Source organism: Ursus americanus, chromosome 6, assembly GCF_024610735.1.
Source record: "Ursus americanus isolate L20-20 chromosome 6, mUrsAme1.1.p, whole genome shotgun sequence".
Classification (NCBI taxonomy): Eukaryota; Metazoa; Chordata; class Mammalia; order Carnivora; family Ursidae; genus Ursus; species Ursus americanus.
This window is the reverse complement of record NC_142132.1, coordinates 55,874,290-55,893,358: the sequence shown is the minus strand read 5'-3', so window position 1 is coordinate 55,893,358 and position 19,069 is coordinate 55,874,290. Positions and strand designations below refer to the sequence as shown.

General features: G+C 36.2%; 1 protein-coding gene across 4 annotated transcripts in view; it reads left to right on the top strand.

The window, feature by feature from the left end:
- The window catches only part of TET1 (tet methylcytosine dioxygenase 1), a 129,046-nt gene that overhangs the window by 33,107 nt on the left and 76,870 nt on the right, over positions 1-19,069 (top strand). For 2 of the 4 annotated variants that reach the window (XM_087863065.1, XM_045783367.2), the window contains exon 3: positions 1,395-1,448. In XM_087863065.1, coding sequence (XP_087719191.1) covers positions 1,395-1,448 — 54 coding nt within the window. Of the gene's footprint in view, positions 1-679; positions 863-886; positions 1,180-1,394; positions 1,449-19,069 lie in introns of those variants that run through there. The other 2 variants (XM_087863067.1, XM_087863066.1) reach the window with 2 other exon arrangements.

The window sequence follows — 19,069 nt, the reverse complement described above, 5'->3', positions numbered from 1 at the left end:
TGAGTGTGGGTGGCTGCTAGTGCCGCCTCTGGCGCAGCTCCCAATCCCCGGGAAGTGGGTGGCCCCGTCTGACCATCAGCCGGGTGGGCGGACAGGCTCAGCGGGGGGACCTACTTGGCAGCTCCAGGGAGAGATGCTCAGTGACAGTTGATGATCTTGGGAGACAGAGGAGCCAAAGGTACCCCTTTTTCCCCCAAAGGTATGAGCCCGCCTTCTGAACGGGAGGGATTTCTTGAGGAAATGAAGGTCACCAGAAATGTCCAGAGCAAGAGAGAGAAATCTTTTTCTCTCCAGCCACTCAGAGTGGCAAGTGTATTTTGAAAACTCCTCCCCCTCTCCTTGTCCTCATCCTGTCCTTTTCCTTTTAAGTGGCTTCATTAGTATTTTTTAATCCGCCTTTGTCATTGGACATTTATTGACAGAAATCAAATTGCTGTGTTTCTGGGCAAAGCGCCTGCTGCAAAGAGGTGTGGTTCCCGGGGAATGAGACACGCAGCCCAACAGCTGAGCCTACACTGTCCTCACATAACCTCCCTGCCTTAAATATCGCCAATATTTAGCCTTGCCTTATAAAGTAAAAATGCACAATACCTTCCAGAGTTTCAGCAAGCCCAAATGCCCCCCTCGGCTCAGTTATATCTCCTGTACGTTGGAGGCAGAGCCGCGCACCCCTCCCCCCGCGCAGACCTGCCCTCGGAGCCGCCAAGAGGTTACTAATCAGGGAGCCTCCGCCATCGATCCGATGGTGGAGACCTGGGGGATTTGTGTGCATTGTTTTTGCTGAAGCCTCCTGTGATTTCGGCGCGACCAGATCCTCTGCAGCGCACTCCATGTCGCAGCTTGTGGCTGCCTGTGTCCTGTGGTGAGAGCGGAGCCGCACAGGAGATCCTTTGTCTAGGAAGGCTAGCAGAGAAGATCACTTTGGAGTTGCTAAGCTCTGCATTGCCATTGGCTGCACTCTTTGTGGGGCTGTTTTTGCAAAAGGCATGCCCAGCACGTCTACAGTGCTGGCAGGCCAGGGCTGCCTTTAAACACCATGATAATAATACCAAAAAGCAGTTTGCAGAACTGTTCCACTGTAGAGGCTTCCTCTGCAGAAGCAAGCAAGATGGCTACCTCGTGGGCTTCGCTGTGAAGAATGCAGAGGCTAATTAAGACAGACTTTAAGGGGAAAAAAGGGTATTTCCCTACTTCATCTTTATGCAAGGCTTTTTTTCAGTGACTTTTAAAGTATACATTTTACATAAGCTCTTTAGGTTCTGCCTAGCAAACATGTTGATGATTTTAAATGGTCTAAGTAGTTTTATAGAGAAATAGCCAAAAATTTTGGGGGGGTGGGAGCTAATTTTTTTTTTCTTAAATGGAGGCTCATTTTGCAATTTGATTTTTTTTAGGTTATAAAAGAAAACAAGAGGCCCCAGAGGGAAAAGAAGCCCAAAGTTTTAAAGGTAATCAGCTATCGATTAAATCATATTTAATTTTTTGCCATTTCATATAGTATTTTTCTGTCACTTAGGAGTAAATTTGGAGTACAGTGGATGTGAATTCTCCCGGATTTTCAGTAGATAAATGAATTTTCACTCAACCGAAGTGTTTCTCTCTCTCTCTCTCTCTCTTTTTTTGATGTGCTGCATGATGTGCATATTAGCATCCTTTATTTTCAACTCCACACAAGTCTGCAGAAGGAAAAGTTTACATGCAAAGTGTTGTGAATAAAATTTGTTTTTCTTTGTAGATCCCTTTGTAGCATCTGCCTTTGTGGTGTTGCACCAGTGTGTAAACTTAAGCTCTTAAGGAGACACTATTTGAAGTTGACAGCTATGATCCATTGTGATTTTAATAGACCTTCCATTAGATACTATTTTAAAATGTGTGGTTTTGCTTTCCAAAGGAAAAGGTCCTTAGAGGTTTTAGTTCAACTTAAAATATGTAAGCCATCGAGATCAGCCAAATTATCATTGCTTAATCCCAAATTCTCATTGTATCATCTTTAATTTTGGCATTCATAGAGCTGTAGCAATATGCATGTTTTCTTTATTTTCAGTAGTTTGCCTAATGAGCATTTAGCAGTAACCTAATTCGGTTATAAGCTAACAGTCTGTGTTGGGAGCTTTGTATGTATTTAGAAGGGTTAATTTAAAAGCATAGGGCACGACTAAAAGTTCAGGTCTAGCTTTAGTTTAGCAAATGGGTGCTTATGTGTTAAAGGTTTCAAGTGACATATTGCTGTTATAAATGTAAACAACCTGAGCAAGTAACCTTTTTAATTCAAAAAAAAGATTTATTAAGCAATAAAACTTACTGGTCTTTAAAATTATATCGTGTATATATAATTAACAATATTTTAACCTAATCTTAGCTTTTCTTTTACAAATAAAGTTTTAGCACTCAAAGAGGAACAACATGTTGAACTATGGATGTGGCAAATTTTTGTCATTTGCTTCACCAGTTGTGTACCTCGAAAATGTTATTGACATGGAGAACCAAAGCTTGCATTGCTTTCAAATTTGTCTGACCACCTTGAGTTTCTGTTTCCTGTGTGTACACGGCGTTGCCATGTACATTTTCATGAACCAACAAGTATTTGTTTAATATTTACCACACAGTCATCAGTGTTCTAGGCACTGTGAAATGAATGAAATTGCTTGGCACAAATTCTTATTGGGCCTGGACAAATAGAATACTGGTTATTTTCAAGGTAAATTAACCCCTCCTGTTTTTCTTCTGCATATTGATCCACCCACCCCCTTTTACTTCCTTCCCCTTTTCCAGCTATAGAATTGTATCATTAAAAGCCCTGCTTATATTTCTTAATCTCTTCTTACACTCTCTGTATTGGGTGTATCCATCTCAGGTGTTCTGTCTTCAAATCTTCAAGGGAGAAATCATTTTAGTGCTGCTGTTAAAATGGCTCTCAAATTTGCAGGGGTTGGGGTGGGGGCATAGGAGAAAGAGGTCAATTGCATGGACATACTAATATAGATGAAGCTTGGTAGCTAAATCATCATCTGCTTTTGTTAGGAAGTAGAATTGGGTTTGGGGGATACTATTTAATTTTATGTTTATTTTGTTAGTCTGTGGGTGTCCTGTCACCTGAAATAAATTTCAGAAGTAAATATACCGTGTGTTGCTTTTTTGAATTATGGCAATGGACTCTGACTTATTTTAAAATGTGCCTGTGGGTGGCTGAATTTCATGTGCCACAGAAGGGCAGAACTGAATTGTTGCTTACTTTCCTCTGTAGTTATCAATTGTTGTACAAGAGTAGGGAAATGCCCTAAAAGGAAAAAAAAAAAAATTTCCCCCCTGTTGTTGGCATTTTAAAATGTTTTCTTTAATTTTCTATTGGCCATAATATATTTTGTTCTCCAGAGGAAGCTTTGTTTCTTTGTTCCACGGTAGAAAGGCTAAAATACTTTCAAATTTTAGCTTGATGGGTGTAAAAGAGGTAGTATGTTGTACAACCCTGAAGGAGATGTTAAGAAAATGAAATCCATATTTTGGGGGGGGCGGGGGAAGAGTACAACTTTCAGTTTAAGGTTTTCTGGGTGAGGACTTAGTGTTCCAGCTGGCTGCTACCTGGCGGAGCAGTGATGGGAGTCTATAGGGTACTGCTTGGTCTCCTTTCATAATTCTCTCTGCATTTGTCATTGTGCCGGAGATCTAGTCCACTTCCTTTGACTCCGGCGCCTTAGATCTTCAAATCTGGGTCCCTCGCTCTTTAATCAGGGTGGATGCTGCAGGTATCCTAACCAAAGATTTTCATCTTTATCATCTGTGAAGAAGTAGTTGGACAGGTGAAGAGTCTGGTTAAGGAAATTGGGTGCAGAATTAAAGCTTGTCCCATCCTACTCTGAACGGGCTAACTAAATATTGAATCTAGTTGTGGGGCTGAAATTGCCTGGTATGTCTCATAGCTCTCACTTTTAAGCCATCTGTTATCTTTATGAATAACCTATATTCATTCTATTGTAGCTCAAAATGTAAAACGGTAGATAGTGATTTCAAATCCCTGACTAGAGAGGGAATTCTCCTCTAGCTGAAATGACAGTTTCTGTCCAAAGCACTCAAATGGCCAGAATGGGTATCAGATGATGGGGGTAGAGGGTAGGCAAAGGACAAATTCCTGCCTGTACTGGTTCTGGAGGACCAGGTTCCGGCTCAAGCCCTATTGATTATCACTAGATATTTTTCATATACATGGCAGCTTATTGGCTGTGCTGTAATTGTTTCCTTGACTCTTGTGTAAGGTAAAGGTGTGAAGTAATTTCAGGCATTGATTCATCAAATTGGACTTGCGAGTGGTATGATTTGGAACTCCACATAGTAGAAACATTTATGTAAATAATCTCTACTTGGTGTGTCAGGGTAAGAGGATATATTCCCTTAAGAGAATGTCGATTTTAAGGTAATATCACTTTGGTTACGTTATCAGTCATTGTCCCTGGAAAAAATCAGATTGCATGGTCCTTTGGGGCTGTTGAGGGGAATTTAATAAAGGAGTTGTTTAAAAGATGTGGGCAGAGTTAAGAGAAGAACTGGGGATGCCAAAGCATCCCAGGACTAGTGACAGCAGAGATTTCTCACCACTTCTAGGCCTGAAGGGGCCAGGAAGTGGGAACAGAAACGCAGATAGAAAGATAGTTGGAGTTGAAGAGATGGAGCAGGGGCTTTTATTGCAGCCTTTGGTAACGGGATGTTTCTGCAGAAAGTTTTGGGGAGTGGGGGATGGAAATAAATACCTGCCCTCCAGTTTTCTGCTGCTTTCATTGGTGGATCTAATACGAAGCCAGAAGAGGCCAGTCGGCTCCTGTGGCAAGCAAGAGGGTATGGAGGATGAGTGTGGACCTAGAGGGTCAGACAGAACATATTCAGCAGCACTAGTGACCACAGGGACAGGGTGGCGGGGTCAAAAATAGTACCAGAACCCTTATTATAACAACATAACATTAGGTGAGCCTGGGTGTAGATAAGAAACTATACTGTGTTTGCAACTTATCTGTAAATCTAAAATAATTTCTTTTTTTTTTTTTTTTTTTAGATTTTATTTATTTATTTGACAGAGAGAGCAAGAGAGCACAAGCAGGGGGAGGAGTAGAGGGGAGAGGGAGAGGCAGACTCCCCGCTGAGCAGGGAGCCTGATGTGGGGCTCCATCCCAGAATCCTGGGATCATGACACGAGCTGAAGGCAGACACTGAATTATCTGAGCCACCCAGGCACCCCTAAAATCATTTCAAAATAAAAAGTATGGGCATCCCTGAGCGGGGACCATATTTAATTCTGGAATTAGAGACACTCTTTCGAGGTCAGTAAGGGATATTTTCTAGCTATTTGGTTATAAACTATCATCAAAGTAGTATTTGGAAGAACTGAGTGAACAAATATAAAGAAATGTCAGTGGATATTAAACCAGGAAATGGTCTACAGATGATTTAGAAAAGAAAAACATGAAAGCTAAGTGATCTTCCTGCTAGCTTCTGCACTGGCAACCCTGCTCTTCACTGTTTCCTTCCTTCCTTGATGACGCTGATAAAGGAGAAGAACAAGTACTGCTAGGGGCTGATGGGGGACATAGACACATCTCACTAGGAGAGAAGACACGAGCATATAGCTAGACTTAAATATATTTTTAAAAGATTTTATTTATTTATTTGTCAGAGAAAGAGCACAGGCAGGGGGAGAGGCAGGCAGAGGGAGAAGCAGGCTCCCTGCTGAGCAAGGAACCCGTTGGGGGACTCTATCCCAGGACCCTGGGATCATGACCTGAGCCGAAGGCAGACGCTTAACTGACTGAGCCACCCAGGCGCCCCTACTTAAATATTTTTTTGAAAAATGTTTTAAAAGAAGAATCAAATCATTCAAAAAGTCATATTCATACATGGTCTTGATTTGCATGACATAGTGACATTCAAAATATTTAGTACCATCATTTCCTGGCACTTAGTGAATGCTCAGTAAGCTCAGTTTCCTAAACACATTTACATTCAGTAATTTTTTTTTAAAGCATATACTAAATGCGTGGGCTACAATGGGGTACAAGACCAAAATGGTTTCTGCCCTCACAGAGATTAACTTTTGCTTAGGAAAGGCAGGCAAAAAAATTAAAGACAAATGAATAAATTCCAAATTGTGGTATATGCTTTGCAGGAAACAAAAAAAGTGTCAAGCTAGGGAAATTTACTTCATATCTTTGAAAGCTGTTCTCTTCATTTTTGAATTGTTACGTATCCTGGTGTTGATTTAAAAGTACCAAATTAGATACAATTGAGTTATCTTGTTTATTTTTAAAACCTTATTAAGCTAGGTGAAGTGGAAGATTTAACAGCTACTAAACATTTTTTCTCTGCACACTTATCTACAACTTTGTTTCAGTTAGTAAAAAAATCATTGGTAAAATGATAAACTTTTCTTAACTCTTTATAATGTAACATTCCATGACTTAGAGTAACATGATGCAAATTTAAGTGCTAGATCAAATACCAAGCTTGACCATTGTTCAGGGAAAAAAGCATGCCATTTTTATAGTCTTTCATAGCTGCCTGCAGTGAATCCCAGACTTCTGAGTATAACGGACTAGTGGGGAAAAAAACTCAGAATGGGTGGTGAGAGTATCCAGAAAACAATACTAGCTTTAAAACAAACAAACAAACATATAAATTCAAGGAAGATAATCTCCGAATACAAGACAGTCATATAAATTTAATTATTTAGTTTTATGATTCAACACATGGTCCTTATTTTCCTCATTATGTCATAAACTGGCAAAAATTGTCAAAGATGTGTGCTCATCCATCAGTGTTTATTCACACGATCAAAGGCACACATGGGGCTTCTGGTTTGCATACCCAGAAATTGTAATATAGCATTTTGCCCAGAGATGATCAGACTGATTTCAGGGCTAGGTTCTCACTAAGCCAGCTCACACACGGTCAAATCATTCATTTATTATTGGAGCACGTACATTTCCAGTGACTCAAGACCCATGTTCATTCTGTAATTTCTAGGAATGATCCCAGAGAATCAGTGAATAAAAGCCAAGTGGGGTGAATGGGCGTGAGGAAAATTTCATTCAAGCTACCAAAAAAAAAAAAAAAAATCTTGTGAAATCTTCCTAGCTAAGAAAAGAATATATACCTTGTGTCTTGAATACTTATGCTCATTTGAAACTGTGTTTGTGTTTTCATAGTGCTGGACTAGAATGTATTCTTAAGAGTCAGATAAAAAGTGCTAAATAAGAAATGTTAATAAATTTTTGTTGAAACCTTACTAGTATCTTAATTCATTTTCAAGTTTAATTAATTTAATAATGGAATGTCTTTCAGTGTCCAAAATGTTGTAAAAATAATATTTTTAAAGATTTGATCACAAAATTTACTGGCCACAGTGGCATATGCAAGAGAACGACAATTATAGAATCTCTTTATAACCTGTCATAATTATTTATTGTTTTAAATACTGACTGACTCTTTGAGTCCTTTTTGAACTAAAAGTAGGACTTTCTGCATGTGACAAATTTTAAGAGAGCAGATGCTATAGTTTTATCATCTATGTTTAAAATTTATTGATGTCATATGAATTTTATTAAAGCACATTTTCTTTTCATGGTTCGATGTTAAACAGTAAACTTACTATAGGAACTTATTTATTTTAAAGAACTGAATTATTTAGTTTAGGTATTATGGTATGTGTGCTTAATTTTATTTTATTTTATTTTATTTATTTTATTTTTTTTAAAGATTTTATTTATTTATTTGACAGAGAGAGAGGCAGTGAGAGAGGGAACACAAACAGGGGGAGTGGGAGAGGAAGAAGCAGGCTCCCAGTGGAGGAGCCCGATGTGGGACTTGATCCCAGAACGCCAGGATCACACCCTGAGCCGAAGGCAGGTGCTTAACCACTAAGCCACCCAGGCGCCCCGAGTGTGCTTAATTTTAAATATAGTATATGTATAAGCATACCTACATAAGATCATAGGATTGTTGTAGAGTTAAATTAATTATTTAATACATGTAAAGTGATTAGGATAGCTTGGTATATAGTTATTTCTCAATTAGTATATTATTATATCTAAAGGTGTAAGATATGTTACTAAAAATATTAAGTGAACCTTTCAGGAAATGTGTATTTTCTTAGCAGTATATTCACTTAATTACTTTATTTGAAAAATATAAACCTATATTCCAGAAAGCCTTTTCTTTCCTTTTAAAAATTCCACTTCTGCTTTTTGTAATGAGGAATATCAGAAGTAACACTTTAAACCTTGAAAGTCCTAAATCTCTCTTTCCCCTTTTATTTATAAATACTTTATAGGGGTGCCTGGTTTGCCCTGTTGGTTGGGCATCTGACTCTTGATTTCGACTTAGGTCATGCTCTTGGGGTCATGAGACAAGCCCTACATTGGGCTTTGCACTGGGCATGGAGTCTGCTTAAGATTCTCTCTCTCCCTCTCCCTTTAAAAAAAATGCACACACACACACACTCACACACACACACACATAATAGAATCAAGTATTCTATAATAAAGACTAGATTATCATCAGTATGAAAAAATAATCTCTCAATTAATGGTTAGTTTGAATTATAGAACTCAGGTACAAAGACAAAGGTGAGATGGACATGAACACATCCAAAACAGAATACAACTTTTAGTGATGTTTTTGGATTATATATCTTAAGCCTATTTTCTTCCAGATGAGAATCACATAATAAAGTTCTTACTGAATTATAGAAAAAATTATCTTAAATGTCTGAAGGCATTTTTTCTATCTCAGAAACAAATGTTTTCACTTAATATCTTATGTATTCATTTCACTTTAGAGAAAAATTATCTAATAACTTTATTTCAGTTTTTGAAATAAGCTTAAGGTTATTTTAGACAAAACTTCCTTCTGAAAAAATAGAAAAAATATATCTGAAATTTTCTGAGCATTTAAATTTTGATGTCATAAATATCTAATGTTTTTAATTACATTTCATTTTTTATTTGAACTGTATATTCCTGTGGTATCAGCAATACCCAAAAGAAGGTGGATGACCTTTAATGTCACATAGTCCTGGGTTAAGCCCTGTTTCATCTATTTACCGTATGACCTAAGGAAGCCTAAGTGAAGTCTGAGACCTATTTTCCTTATCTGTAAAAGGGGAACAGTAACTAATCCACAGTGTTGTTTGGTAACTTGCATAATTTTTAATTTACTTAATTTATCTCATATAGTGTATATTCAATAAATGATAGCTTACACCATCATTATTGTTTTTGTTATGATTATTAATATAAAATAAAATTCTTTGTAGAACATTAATGTGTTTAGATTTTGAGTTCTCATTTTTTAAAAAGATTTTATTTATTTATTTTTTGAGAGAGAGAGAGAGGTAGTGAGAGACAGCAGGAGTAGGAGAGAGAGGGAGAAGCAGGCTCCCCACTGAGCAGGGAGCCTGTTGCAGGGCTCAATCCCAGGACCCCGGGATCATGACCTGACCTAAAGGCTGATGCTTAACCATCTGAGCCACCCAGGCATCCCAGGTTCTCATTATTCTTTAAACTAGATTGTAAACCTTTTAGTTTAGAGCAGTAGTCAACTTTGTGTTCTGCATACTGTCTTAGTGTAATACCTTGGCCCTACAATTCAATAGATGTTAGTTTAATGAATGATTGAATTAATACAGATAATGGTCTAATTTCAATCAGTTGGGTTAGAACTGTAGAAATTACTATACTGACATCTTGGTGTATAAGAGAAACTGTGTTTTCTCAAATCATCTGGCCAGGCCTGAGTAGTCTGTGTAATGAATTGCTATGGAAATCAGGATATATATCTAATAAATTTAAATTAATTTGATTAATTTTTCTCTAATTTTTACTTGAAAAAAACTAAACCTACAGAAAAGTTGAAAGAAAAATACATTAAACATCTGTATTCTTTTATATACTTTGTGTGTTTTTTTTTTGTTTTTTGTGTTTTTGTGTGTGTGTGTTTTTTTTGCTGCACCATGTAACATTTTAGCTGTAAATACTTCAGCCTACCTCTAAGAAAAGAATATTCTTCTATGTAACCACAATACAATTATTACACTAAAGAAGTTTCATATTGATTCAGTCTAATCTAAAATACTGTCTATTTAAAAATCTTTTCAGTTGTTCTCCCAACCCCCTAAAAATCCTTTCTAGCTGTTTCCTCCTGGTTTAGCATCCAGTGTTAGATCACATCTTTGCATTTGGTTATGTCTCTTTGATTATCTGGTTTTCCTACAATTGTGTGTGTGTGTGTTCCTTTTTTTTTTTTTTTTTAAGATTTTATTTATTTGACAGAGAGAGACACAGCGAGAGAGGGAACACAAGCAGGGGGAGTGGGAGAGGGAGAAGCAGGCTTCCCGCTGTTGGGTCTTTCTTGACTGATGAGTTTGAACACTGCTTGTCTTTTATTATGTTGTTGTTGTTTAAGATTTTATTTATTTATTTATTTACTTACTTATTTATTTATTTCACAGAGAGAGGGAGGGAGAGAGAGAGTGACCAAGCTCAAGCAGGTGAGAATCAGGCAGAGGGAGAAGGAGAAGCAGACTCCCTGCTGAGTAGGGAGTCAACGTGGGGCTCGATTGTAGGACCCCAGGATCATGACCTGAGCCAAAGACAGATGCTTAACCCACTGAGCCACCCAGGCACCCCTCTTTCCTTACATTCTTATAAAATCTTCTTATTTGACAGTCAAGAAATCCAGGTAACTTGACAGTAAATTTCAGGTTTTGGGTAGATTGTCCAATCCACATTTAGCTGTTGGAGGTTGTCCAGTGTTTCCTGGATTGGATCCTAAATTTCTAATTAGAGGAGGTAAGCAGATTGGAAAAGAAATAAGTGTAAACTCAGGGATTAAATTGATCTTCTGCATCTACACCTGGCAGTAGCAGGGAATGGGTAAGAAAGGGATGCCTTGGTTATGGGTTCACTGAAATAAAGAAATAAAAAATGAAGTAGAGGTATTTATAGAGCCATGGGGAAGCACTTACAAATGTATTATTGGCTTAAAGTTAAGGGTTTTGATGAACCTTATAAAAATCTGAAGTTTATTTGATTCCGATAAATAGAAGGTACTTCAAAATGTTAATTTTATCACTCCACCCATGAAATCTAGTTTACTTAATGGTTCGTGTAAAATAACTGCACCGCAGGTTAGAACATTTCTTCAGAAATGTAATCCAGCTGTCCAGGGTTTATTTAAAGCCTCTGATATTTGATCTCTTCACTAAAACAAGTTAGGGCCATCAGAAAGCAGATTTACCTGGGCCACATTTCCTAAGGTCCCATGCATTATGACACACAATACAGTTATATTAGGGCCTGACAGGCTAACGTATGCTCAGTATAATTTCTAATAAAAACTGACTGTGAAGATTAATTTACACGCTGCCTGTGGTCAGAAAGGAAAAGACAATATAAGCAATGTTTTCCAATTTGGCTTTGCAGTCAGAATACTCAGATTCATAGGTCAAGCATTGTAAGGTGCTCAACTTTGAAATGAGAAAGCATCTGGTCTTCTCTCTACTTTCTTGTGAACCTCATTAAAATTAAAAAAAATTTTTTTTGACATATTTTCAAACTACAGAAAAGCTGTGAGTAGTACAAAGTAGTCCCGTATACCCCTCACGGAGTTTTTCGAAATGGTAACGTTTTATATTGTTTGCTTTATCTCTCTCCACATATATAGATTTCACCCCTGAATTCTTTGAGTGTAAATTTCGGATGTGATGTCTCTTTACCCTAAATACTAAAATGTGTATTTCATACAAACAAGGACCTCTTCTTACATAATTATAGTACAAAGATCAAAGTCAGTAAATTAACATTGACATAATAACTGTCATTATCTAATCTACTGATCAGATTTCACCAATTGTCCTTAATAATGTAGTGATATCAAAAGATCATCTCAGATTATACATTGTATTCAGTTCTCTTTTTTATATTAAAAGTATTATTTGTTATGCATAGTTTTATGACTATGTATATATACATATATACGTATGTATATATAGTATACATATATATAGTCATATATGTATATATATCTCCCCCCAAGTGACACAAGTTGAAATTAAAAATTTTATATCTATTAAATTGAAACTCCAAAAAATCCATTCCTCAAAAAAGTAGGGTTCGTATAATTTTATTAGTGAATTTTTCTAAATAGTTAAGGTCAAAAACAAAAATAGCATTTTTACAAGCATTTTTCTTGAGAAAGGAACACTAATACTCTCTAATACTCTCTCTCTGACAAATAAATACAATCTTTAAGAAAAACCTTAAAAATATAGAAAATTTTGAATAGAATGGAACCATCTTAATTTGATATATTTCCCTTAAAAACAGAGCAGCCATTTTTCTAAATGGTTATATATTGAATAATTTTATCCTAAGACTGGGAAAATGAAAAGCATGTCTCCGAGACTAGTGTATTAGATACTATATTTGAGTTATAAGCCATTGCAGTAAGCGAAGAGACAAAAGATAAAGACAATTATAAAATAATAAATAAAACTGATGAATATGACATTGTAATATGTACAGAAAATCTGAAAGAATCTACAGATTCTATTTTAAAAAATCAATAGTTAGGGGCACCTGGGTGGCTCAGTCGTTAAGCATCTGCCTTCAGCTCAGGGCGTGGGGATTGACCCCCGCATTGGGCTCCCTGCTCTGCTGGGAGCCTGCTTCTTCCTCTCCCACTCCCCCTGCTTGTGTTCCCTCTCTCGCTGGCTGTCTCTCTCTCTCTGTCAAATAAATAAATAAAATCTTAAAAAAAGAGTCAATAGTTAATTTAATAAAAAATTTTAACTCAAGCAATGACTTTTTTTTAAAAGCGGGCATGTTTTATTTTATTCTTTGAAAAATTTTTAATTTTAATTAATTAACATATAATGTATTAGTTTCAGAGGTACAGGTCTGTGATTCATCAGTCTTACATAATACCCAGTGCTCGTTACATCACATGCCCTCCTTAATGTCCATTACCCAGGTATCCTATCCCTCCACTCCCCTCCAGCAAGCCTCAGTTTGTTTCCTATAATTAAGAGCCTCTTATGGTTTGTCTACCTTTATGATTTCATCTTGTTTCCTTTTTTCCTCTCTTCTCCTATGATCCTGTTTTGTTTCTTAAATTCCACATATGAGAGAGATCATGTGATAATTGTCTTTCTCTGATTGAGTTCTCTCTTTAATCTGGCCAATCTGATGTTTTCAAAGAATGCAAGTCAGTTACTTTTGTAGAATGTCACTTTAATTTGGGTTTATTCAATGTTTACTCATGATTAGATTCAGGTTATGCATTTTTAGTAAGAATGCCACAGAAGTGAGCTTGTATTCTTCTCAGTGGATCTTATCTGGAGGCACATGATGGCAATTTGTTTCATTACTGTGATCTCCACATTGATTACTTGATTAAGGTGTTATCTGCCAAGTTGCAATTTATTCCAACCTTTTGTGATTTACTATGTTGAGATACTCTAGGACTATGTAAGTATTCTCTTTCTTCTAACGTCTTTCGAATCCATTCATGATTCTTGTCTGAATGATATATTATTATTATGCAGTCAATTTTTAACCTAAACATTCTATTTTATATTTTATTACATTTAAGGCACGTTGACTTTGGGGGGGAAGGTGCATAAAAAAGTTGAACTTAAAAATTTTTAAGTTCTAGAGATGAAACGAATAAAACTTTTTAGTAGTAATGAAAAATGCCTTTGGCTCTATGTAGTGTCCTATTGCACATTGTAGGCAAATGGTTAATTTTGGTTGAGAATGTTGGATTCAGGCTACTATGTGCTAAAATGCGGTTATAGTATCTGGGATGTTGAGAAAAAGCGGTTATCGGGATAATGAGGCTAACTAGGCATAGAATTCCAAGGGAATGTGACGTTAGACTTCATTCCTTCTTTATCTTGCCCTTTCCACCTCTTATCTTCCACACAACCCTATCTTACCAAGAACTTAATACAAAAGAAAGAAGCCCAACTCAGAAACTCAACCAAGACAAAGTAAAATAGAAGATAATCAACCAGTGATAACCTACTCCCTCAGTTGAGGACCCAGTAGTTTTAAAGAAAAGAAAAAAGATTTGTTTATGAACCAGATAAGAAGCCAATTACATTAAAGATTTTTCAGGGTATATACAAGAAGCAAAACTCACAAAATCACCTCTGACTGAAGTTAATAAGTTATAATAATAGCAAAAGTATACCACAATCCTGTGTACAGTTAATGATCTGATGGAAACATCAAAGTGTAGTCAAAATTAATTATGTTAAATAATAAAATGTAAAGATCAGTATGATTTTAAAAAATCCAGTAAACTCATTTAAAAATAGTTTTAAATTACAAAAAAAAATTAAAAATAGTTTAAATTACATTTCAAACAGAAATATGAAAAAGCAAAAGTTGTCCTATGCTCCTTGTCCTTCCCTTCTGTCAACCTCCTTTTGTCACATCTGAGAGGTACATACTGTTACTAGTTCTGTGAGTATTTCCCAGATATAGTCTATATACATATAAGTGTATCTATAGTTCCATATATGTCAGGTACATATGCAGATATATCAACTCATTTTTTAATAGTGGTATTATTTTTTGAAATATATTTGATATGCCTTGAAATACTCAGGCTTTATGTATACTGTTCAACTAATTTTGGTGAATACAAAGACACCAATCATTCCTGTCACCACAGTAAGTTCTCCTGTGCTTCTTCCTACTCGGTATTACCCTCCCCCCACACCAGCAACTACTGATCTGTTTTCTGTCATCATAGGTTAGTTTCTTTTACATATGAAATTATATAGAATAAATTGGCTTCTTTCACTCCGTACTAGGTAGGTAGATTTGAACATCCTTAGTTGTTTTTTTTTAACAGCTTCATTGAGATATAATTCATATACCACACAATTCACTCATTGAAAATGTACAATTCAGTGGCTTTTAGTATATTTACAGTTGTACATGGTTTACCATAATCAATTTTAGAAGATTTTCATTATCCCAGAGAGTAACCCTGTTCCCCTTAGCTGTCACCTCTCAACCTCTCCACCCACTCCAGCCCTAGGCAACCAGTAATTTACTTTCTATCTCTACGAATTTGCCTATTCTAGACATTGCATATAAATATAATCATGCAATACACAGTAGTCTGTGACTGGTTTCTTTCATTTGACATGGTATTTTCAAGGTTTATCCTTATTGTATCATGTATCAGTGCTTAATTCCTTCCTTCCTGAATAATATTCCATTGTCTGTATACAGCACATTTTATTTACCCAGTCACCATTTGGTGGCCATTTGGGACGTTTCCACTTTTTGGCTATTATGAGTAATGCTGCTGTGGTCATTCGTATAGAAGTTTTAGTGTGGGACATGTGTTTTCATTTCTCTTGGGTACAGACCTACAGGTAAAATTGCTGAGTTCTAAGTTGACGTTATGGTTAGTTTTTAGAAAAATTGCCAAACATCGCTAAAGCAGCTTCACCGTTTTACATTCTCACTAGAATTGTATGAGAGATCCAATTTTTCTACATTTTGGCTGACACTCATTATTCTGTGTCTTTTTATTTTAGCCCTCCTAGTGGGTAGGTGAAGTGGTGTCTCACGTGATAGTAAGCATCTCTTTATGTGCCTATTAGGCATTTGTGTGTCTTCTTTGGAGAACTATCTATTCATGTTCTAATGAGTTATTTGACTTTTATTGTTGACTTATAACTGTATATATGTATTCTACCTTCAAGACCCTTATCAGTTGTATGATTTGAAAATATTTTACCCCAGTCAGTAGGTTATCTTTTTCTTGATGTGTCTTTTGAAGCGCAACAGTAGTTTTTGTTTTTTTTTTTTTTTTAAATATTTTATCTATCTATTTGAGAGAGAGAAAGAGAAGAGGCTCACGAGCCCGGGGAGGGGCAGAGGGAGAGGGAGAAGGAGACTCCTCACGGAGCAGGGAGCCCGATGTGGCACTCAATCCCAGGACCCGGGGATTAGAACCTGAGCCAAAGCAGCCGCCTAACCAACTGAGCCACCCAGGTGCCCTGAAGCACAACAGTTCTTAATTTTGATTATGTTCAGTTTATCTGGGTGGTTTTTTTTTTTTTTTTTTTTTTTTTTGGTTATTGCTTGCTTGTGCTTTTGTTATCATACCTAAGAAACCATTGCCTAATCCAAGTTTACAAATACACATAAGTTTTCTTCAAAGAGATTGTTCATTGGTTTAGCTTTTATTTTAAAATCTTTGATTCATTTTAAGTTAATTTTTACATATGTTGTGATGCAGGGTCCAGCTTAATTTCTTGGCAAGTGGAAATCCAGTTGTCCCAGCACCATTTATTGAAAAGACTGTTTTCCTATTGAATTGTCTTGGATCTCATCACGTTTTTGAGTTTCATTCACATTACTGTGTATATCAGTCCTTTGCTCCATTTTATTGCTGAACAGTATTCCATTGTAAGAATATACCATACTTTGTTTATTCATTCTCACTGATGGACATTTTGATTATTTCCAGTTTGGGGCTTTTATGGGTGAAGCTGTTACGAACATTCTTACACAAGGGGTTTTTTGGTGGACATGTGTTTTCATTTCTCTAAGGGAGTTGAATTGCTGAGTCATAGGGCAGGTGTATGTTTAGTATTTTAAGAATCTGCCAAAGGATTTTCTAAAGTGAATGTGTCATTTTATACTTCCACTGCAATTATGAGAATTCTTAGTTGCTCCCCATCTTATCCAACATTTGGTTTGACAACTTTTTCATTTAGTCATACTAATGATAGCCACATTCTTATGTTACCCATCATATGGCTCTATAATTACTATATTTTGAACACTGTTCTATATATTACCTGAAAATAGTAGTGTTATTAAATTACATTAATATTTTGGAAAAAACCCCTATCATCCAGGAGAATTAATTCGCTTCTAGGTTTTCATCATTATGGTTATCATTAAAATAAACATACTTGACCGAACACAGATTATTAAAGGTATATAATCCATGCACCTGTCATATAATATTGAACCTGTAAGAACAGTATGAAGAAAAATAGAGTTAAAAGTGCAGTTCAGTGGGTTTTTAAAAATTATTACTATTTTAAGCATTGGTGGTGAACTTTGGCAATTCCATAGAGGAAGCAGGACCTGTCTTGCATTTTTGCCATTTGTCTTTAATCTTTGGATTAAACGTTCTATTCAAAGATTAATCTTTGGATAGGACATCCAAAAGAGGAATTGAAGGTCAGGATGTTTGATGATAGTGTACAAAATTTTGCTCATAGTTGGTCTAAAAAGAGTTCACATTTCTACTTAAGATAGATGGCATCCCGTAATAATAACAGTACTTGGAAATAAGAGCACATAAATAACATCAGTGATGTTTATGGTGGTATGGAGAAGGAAAGAACTGTCTGGAAGTTTAAAATAAAAAGAAAAATTCCTAAGTTGTCAGCATCACAAAAGAAGAAATATAAACATCCAAGAAATAGTTTTTCAATGATCAACCTCTACAATAATTTGAAAATGTGCATTAAGATTCTGTTTTGTTTTTTTATATGAATTTGTAAGGGTAAAATGACAGGATTAGCAAATATGAGAAATTTGAATTAAAATGGGACACTTGGCACTCTGAAAAAAATAAATTTGTACGGTCTTTCTAGAGAGCAGTTTGGCTTAGTCTTGAAAGTATGCACGCCAGGGCTCGTGGGTGGCTCAGTCAGTTAAGTGTCTGTGCCGGGGTCCTGGGATCAAGCCCCACAGTGGGCTCCCTACTTAGTGGGGAGCCTGCTTCTCCCTCTCCCTCTGCCGCTCCCCCTGCTTGTGCTCTGTCTGTCAAATGAATTATTAAAGTCTTTTTTTTTTTTTCAAAAGTGTGCATGCCTACTTCAGTCTTTAATAAAGAGAGATGTGTGTATATTTTTAAGTGAATAAGTAAGTTACAAAATGCCATGGTATAGATCTCATTTTTGTTTTAAAAATACAGTGCACCAAATATAATATACATGAAAAGGGATCTAGGAGACTACATACTAGTTTTCCCTGAGCACATGATTTGGAATCCTTCTTCTGGTTTTCCCTATCTGCCAGTTTTTTGGTTTTTTGTTTTCTTTTTTTTCCTGTAATGAGAATGTAATAAAATCAAAGAAATTTTAATTAAAATAAAAAATGCAAACCTTACCATTGTGATTAAAGAGCAGTGACTACCACTCTGAACACTGTGAAAACCATTCTGTCTGTATAAAGGGTCCAGTAAAGCCTTGAGGGCAGAACAGTCTTGGGGAGAGGAGATTGGGCTCTAGGCTATGACAGGTATGTTTTGTTTTGTTTTGTTTTGTTTTTTGACTTTTTATTTGAATATCCTTTCCAATTTATAAGAGTATTGCAGAAATAGTACAGAGAATTTACCCAACATCCCCAAATGTTTATGTTTTTATTTTAATTCCATTATAGTTAACATACAGTGTTACATTAGATTCAGGTGTACAATACAAGTCATAGTGATTTAACAAAACTATACATGACCAAGCCCTTATCATGTTATGTGTTCTCTTTAATCCCCATCACTTGTTCCCACCGCCCCCACACACGTCTCCCCTCTGGTAACCATCAGTTTGTTCTCTAATTAAGAGTCTGTTTCTTGGTTTGACTCTCTTTTTCCCTCTTTGTTTATTTGTTTTCTTAAATTCCACATATGAGTGAAATCATATGGTATTTGTCTCTCTCTGACTGACTTCACATAGCATAATACACTGCAGCTCCATCCATGTTGCAGATGGCAAGATTTCATTGTTTCATGTGGCTGAGTAATATTCCATTGTATGCATGTATGTATCTAACATCCTCTTTGTCCATTCATCCATAGATGGACACTTGGGCTGCTTCCATAATTTGGCTATTGTAGGTAATGCTGCTAGAAACACAGTGGTGCATGTATCCCTTTGAATTCGTGTTTTTGAATTTTTTGGGTAAATACCCAATAGTGTGATTTCTGGATTGTACGGTAGTTTTATTTTTAACTTACTGTTTTCCACAGTGGCTGCACCAGT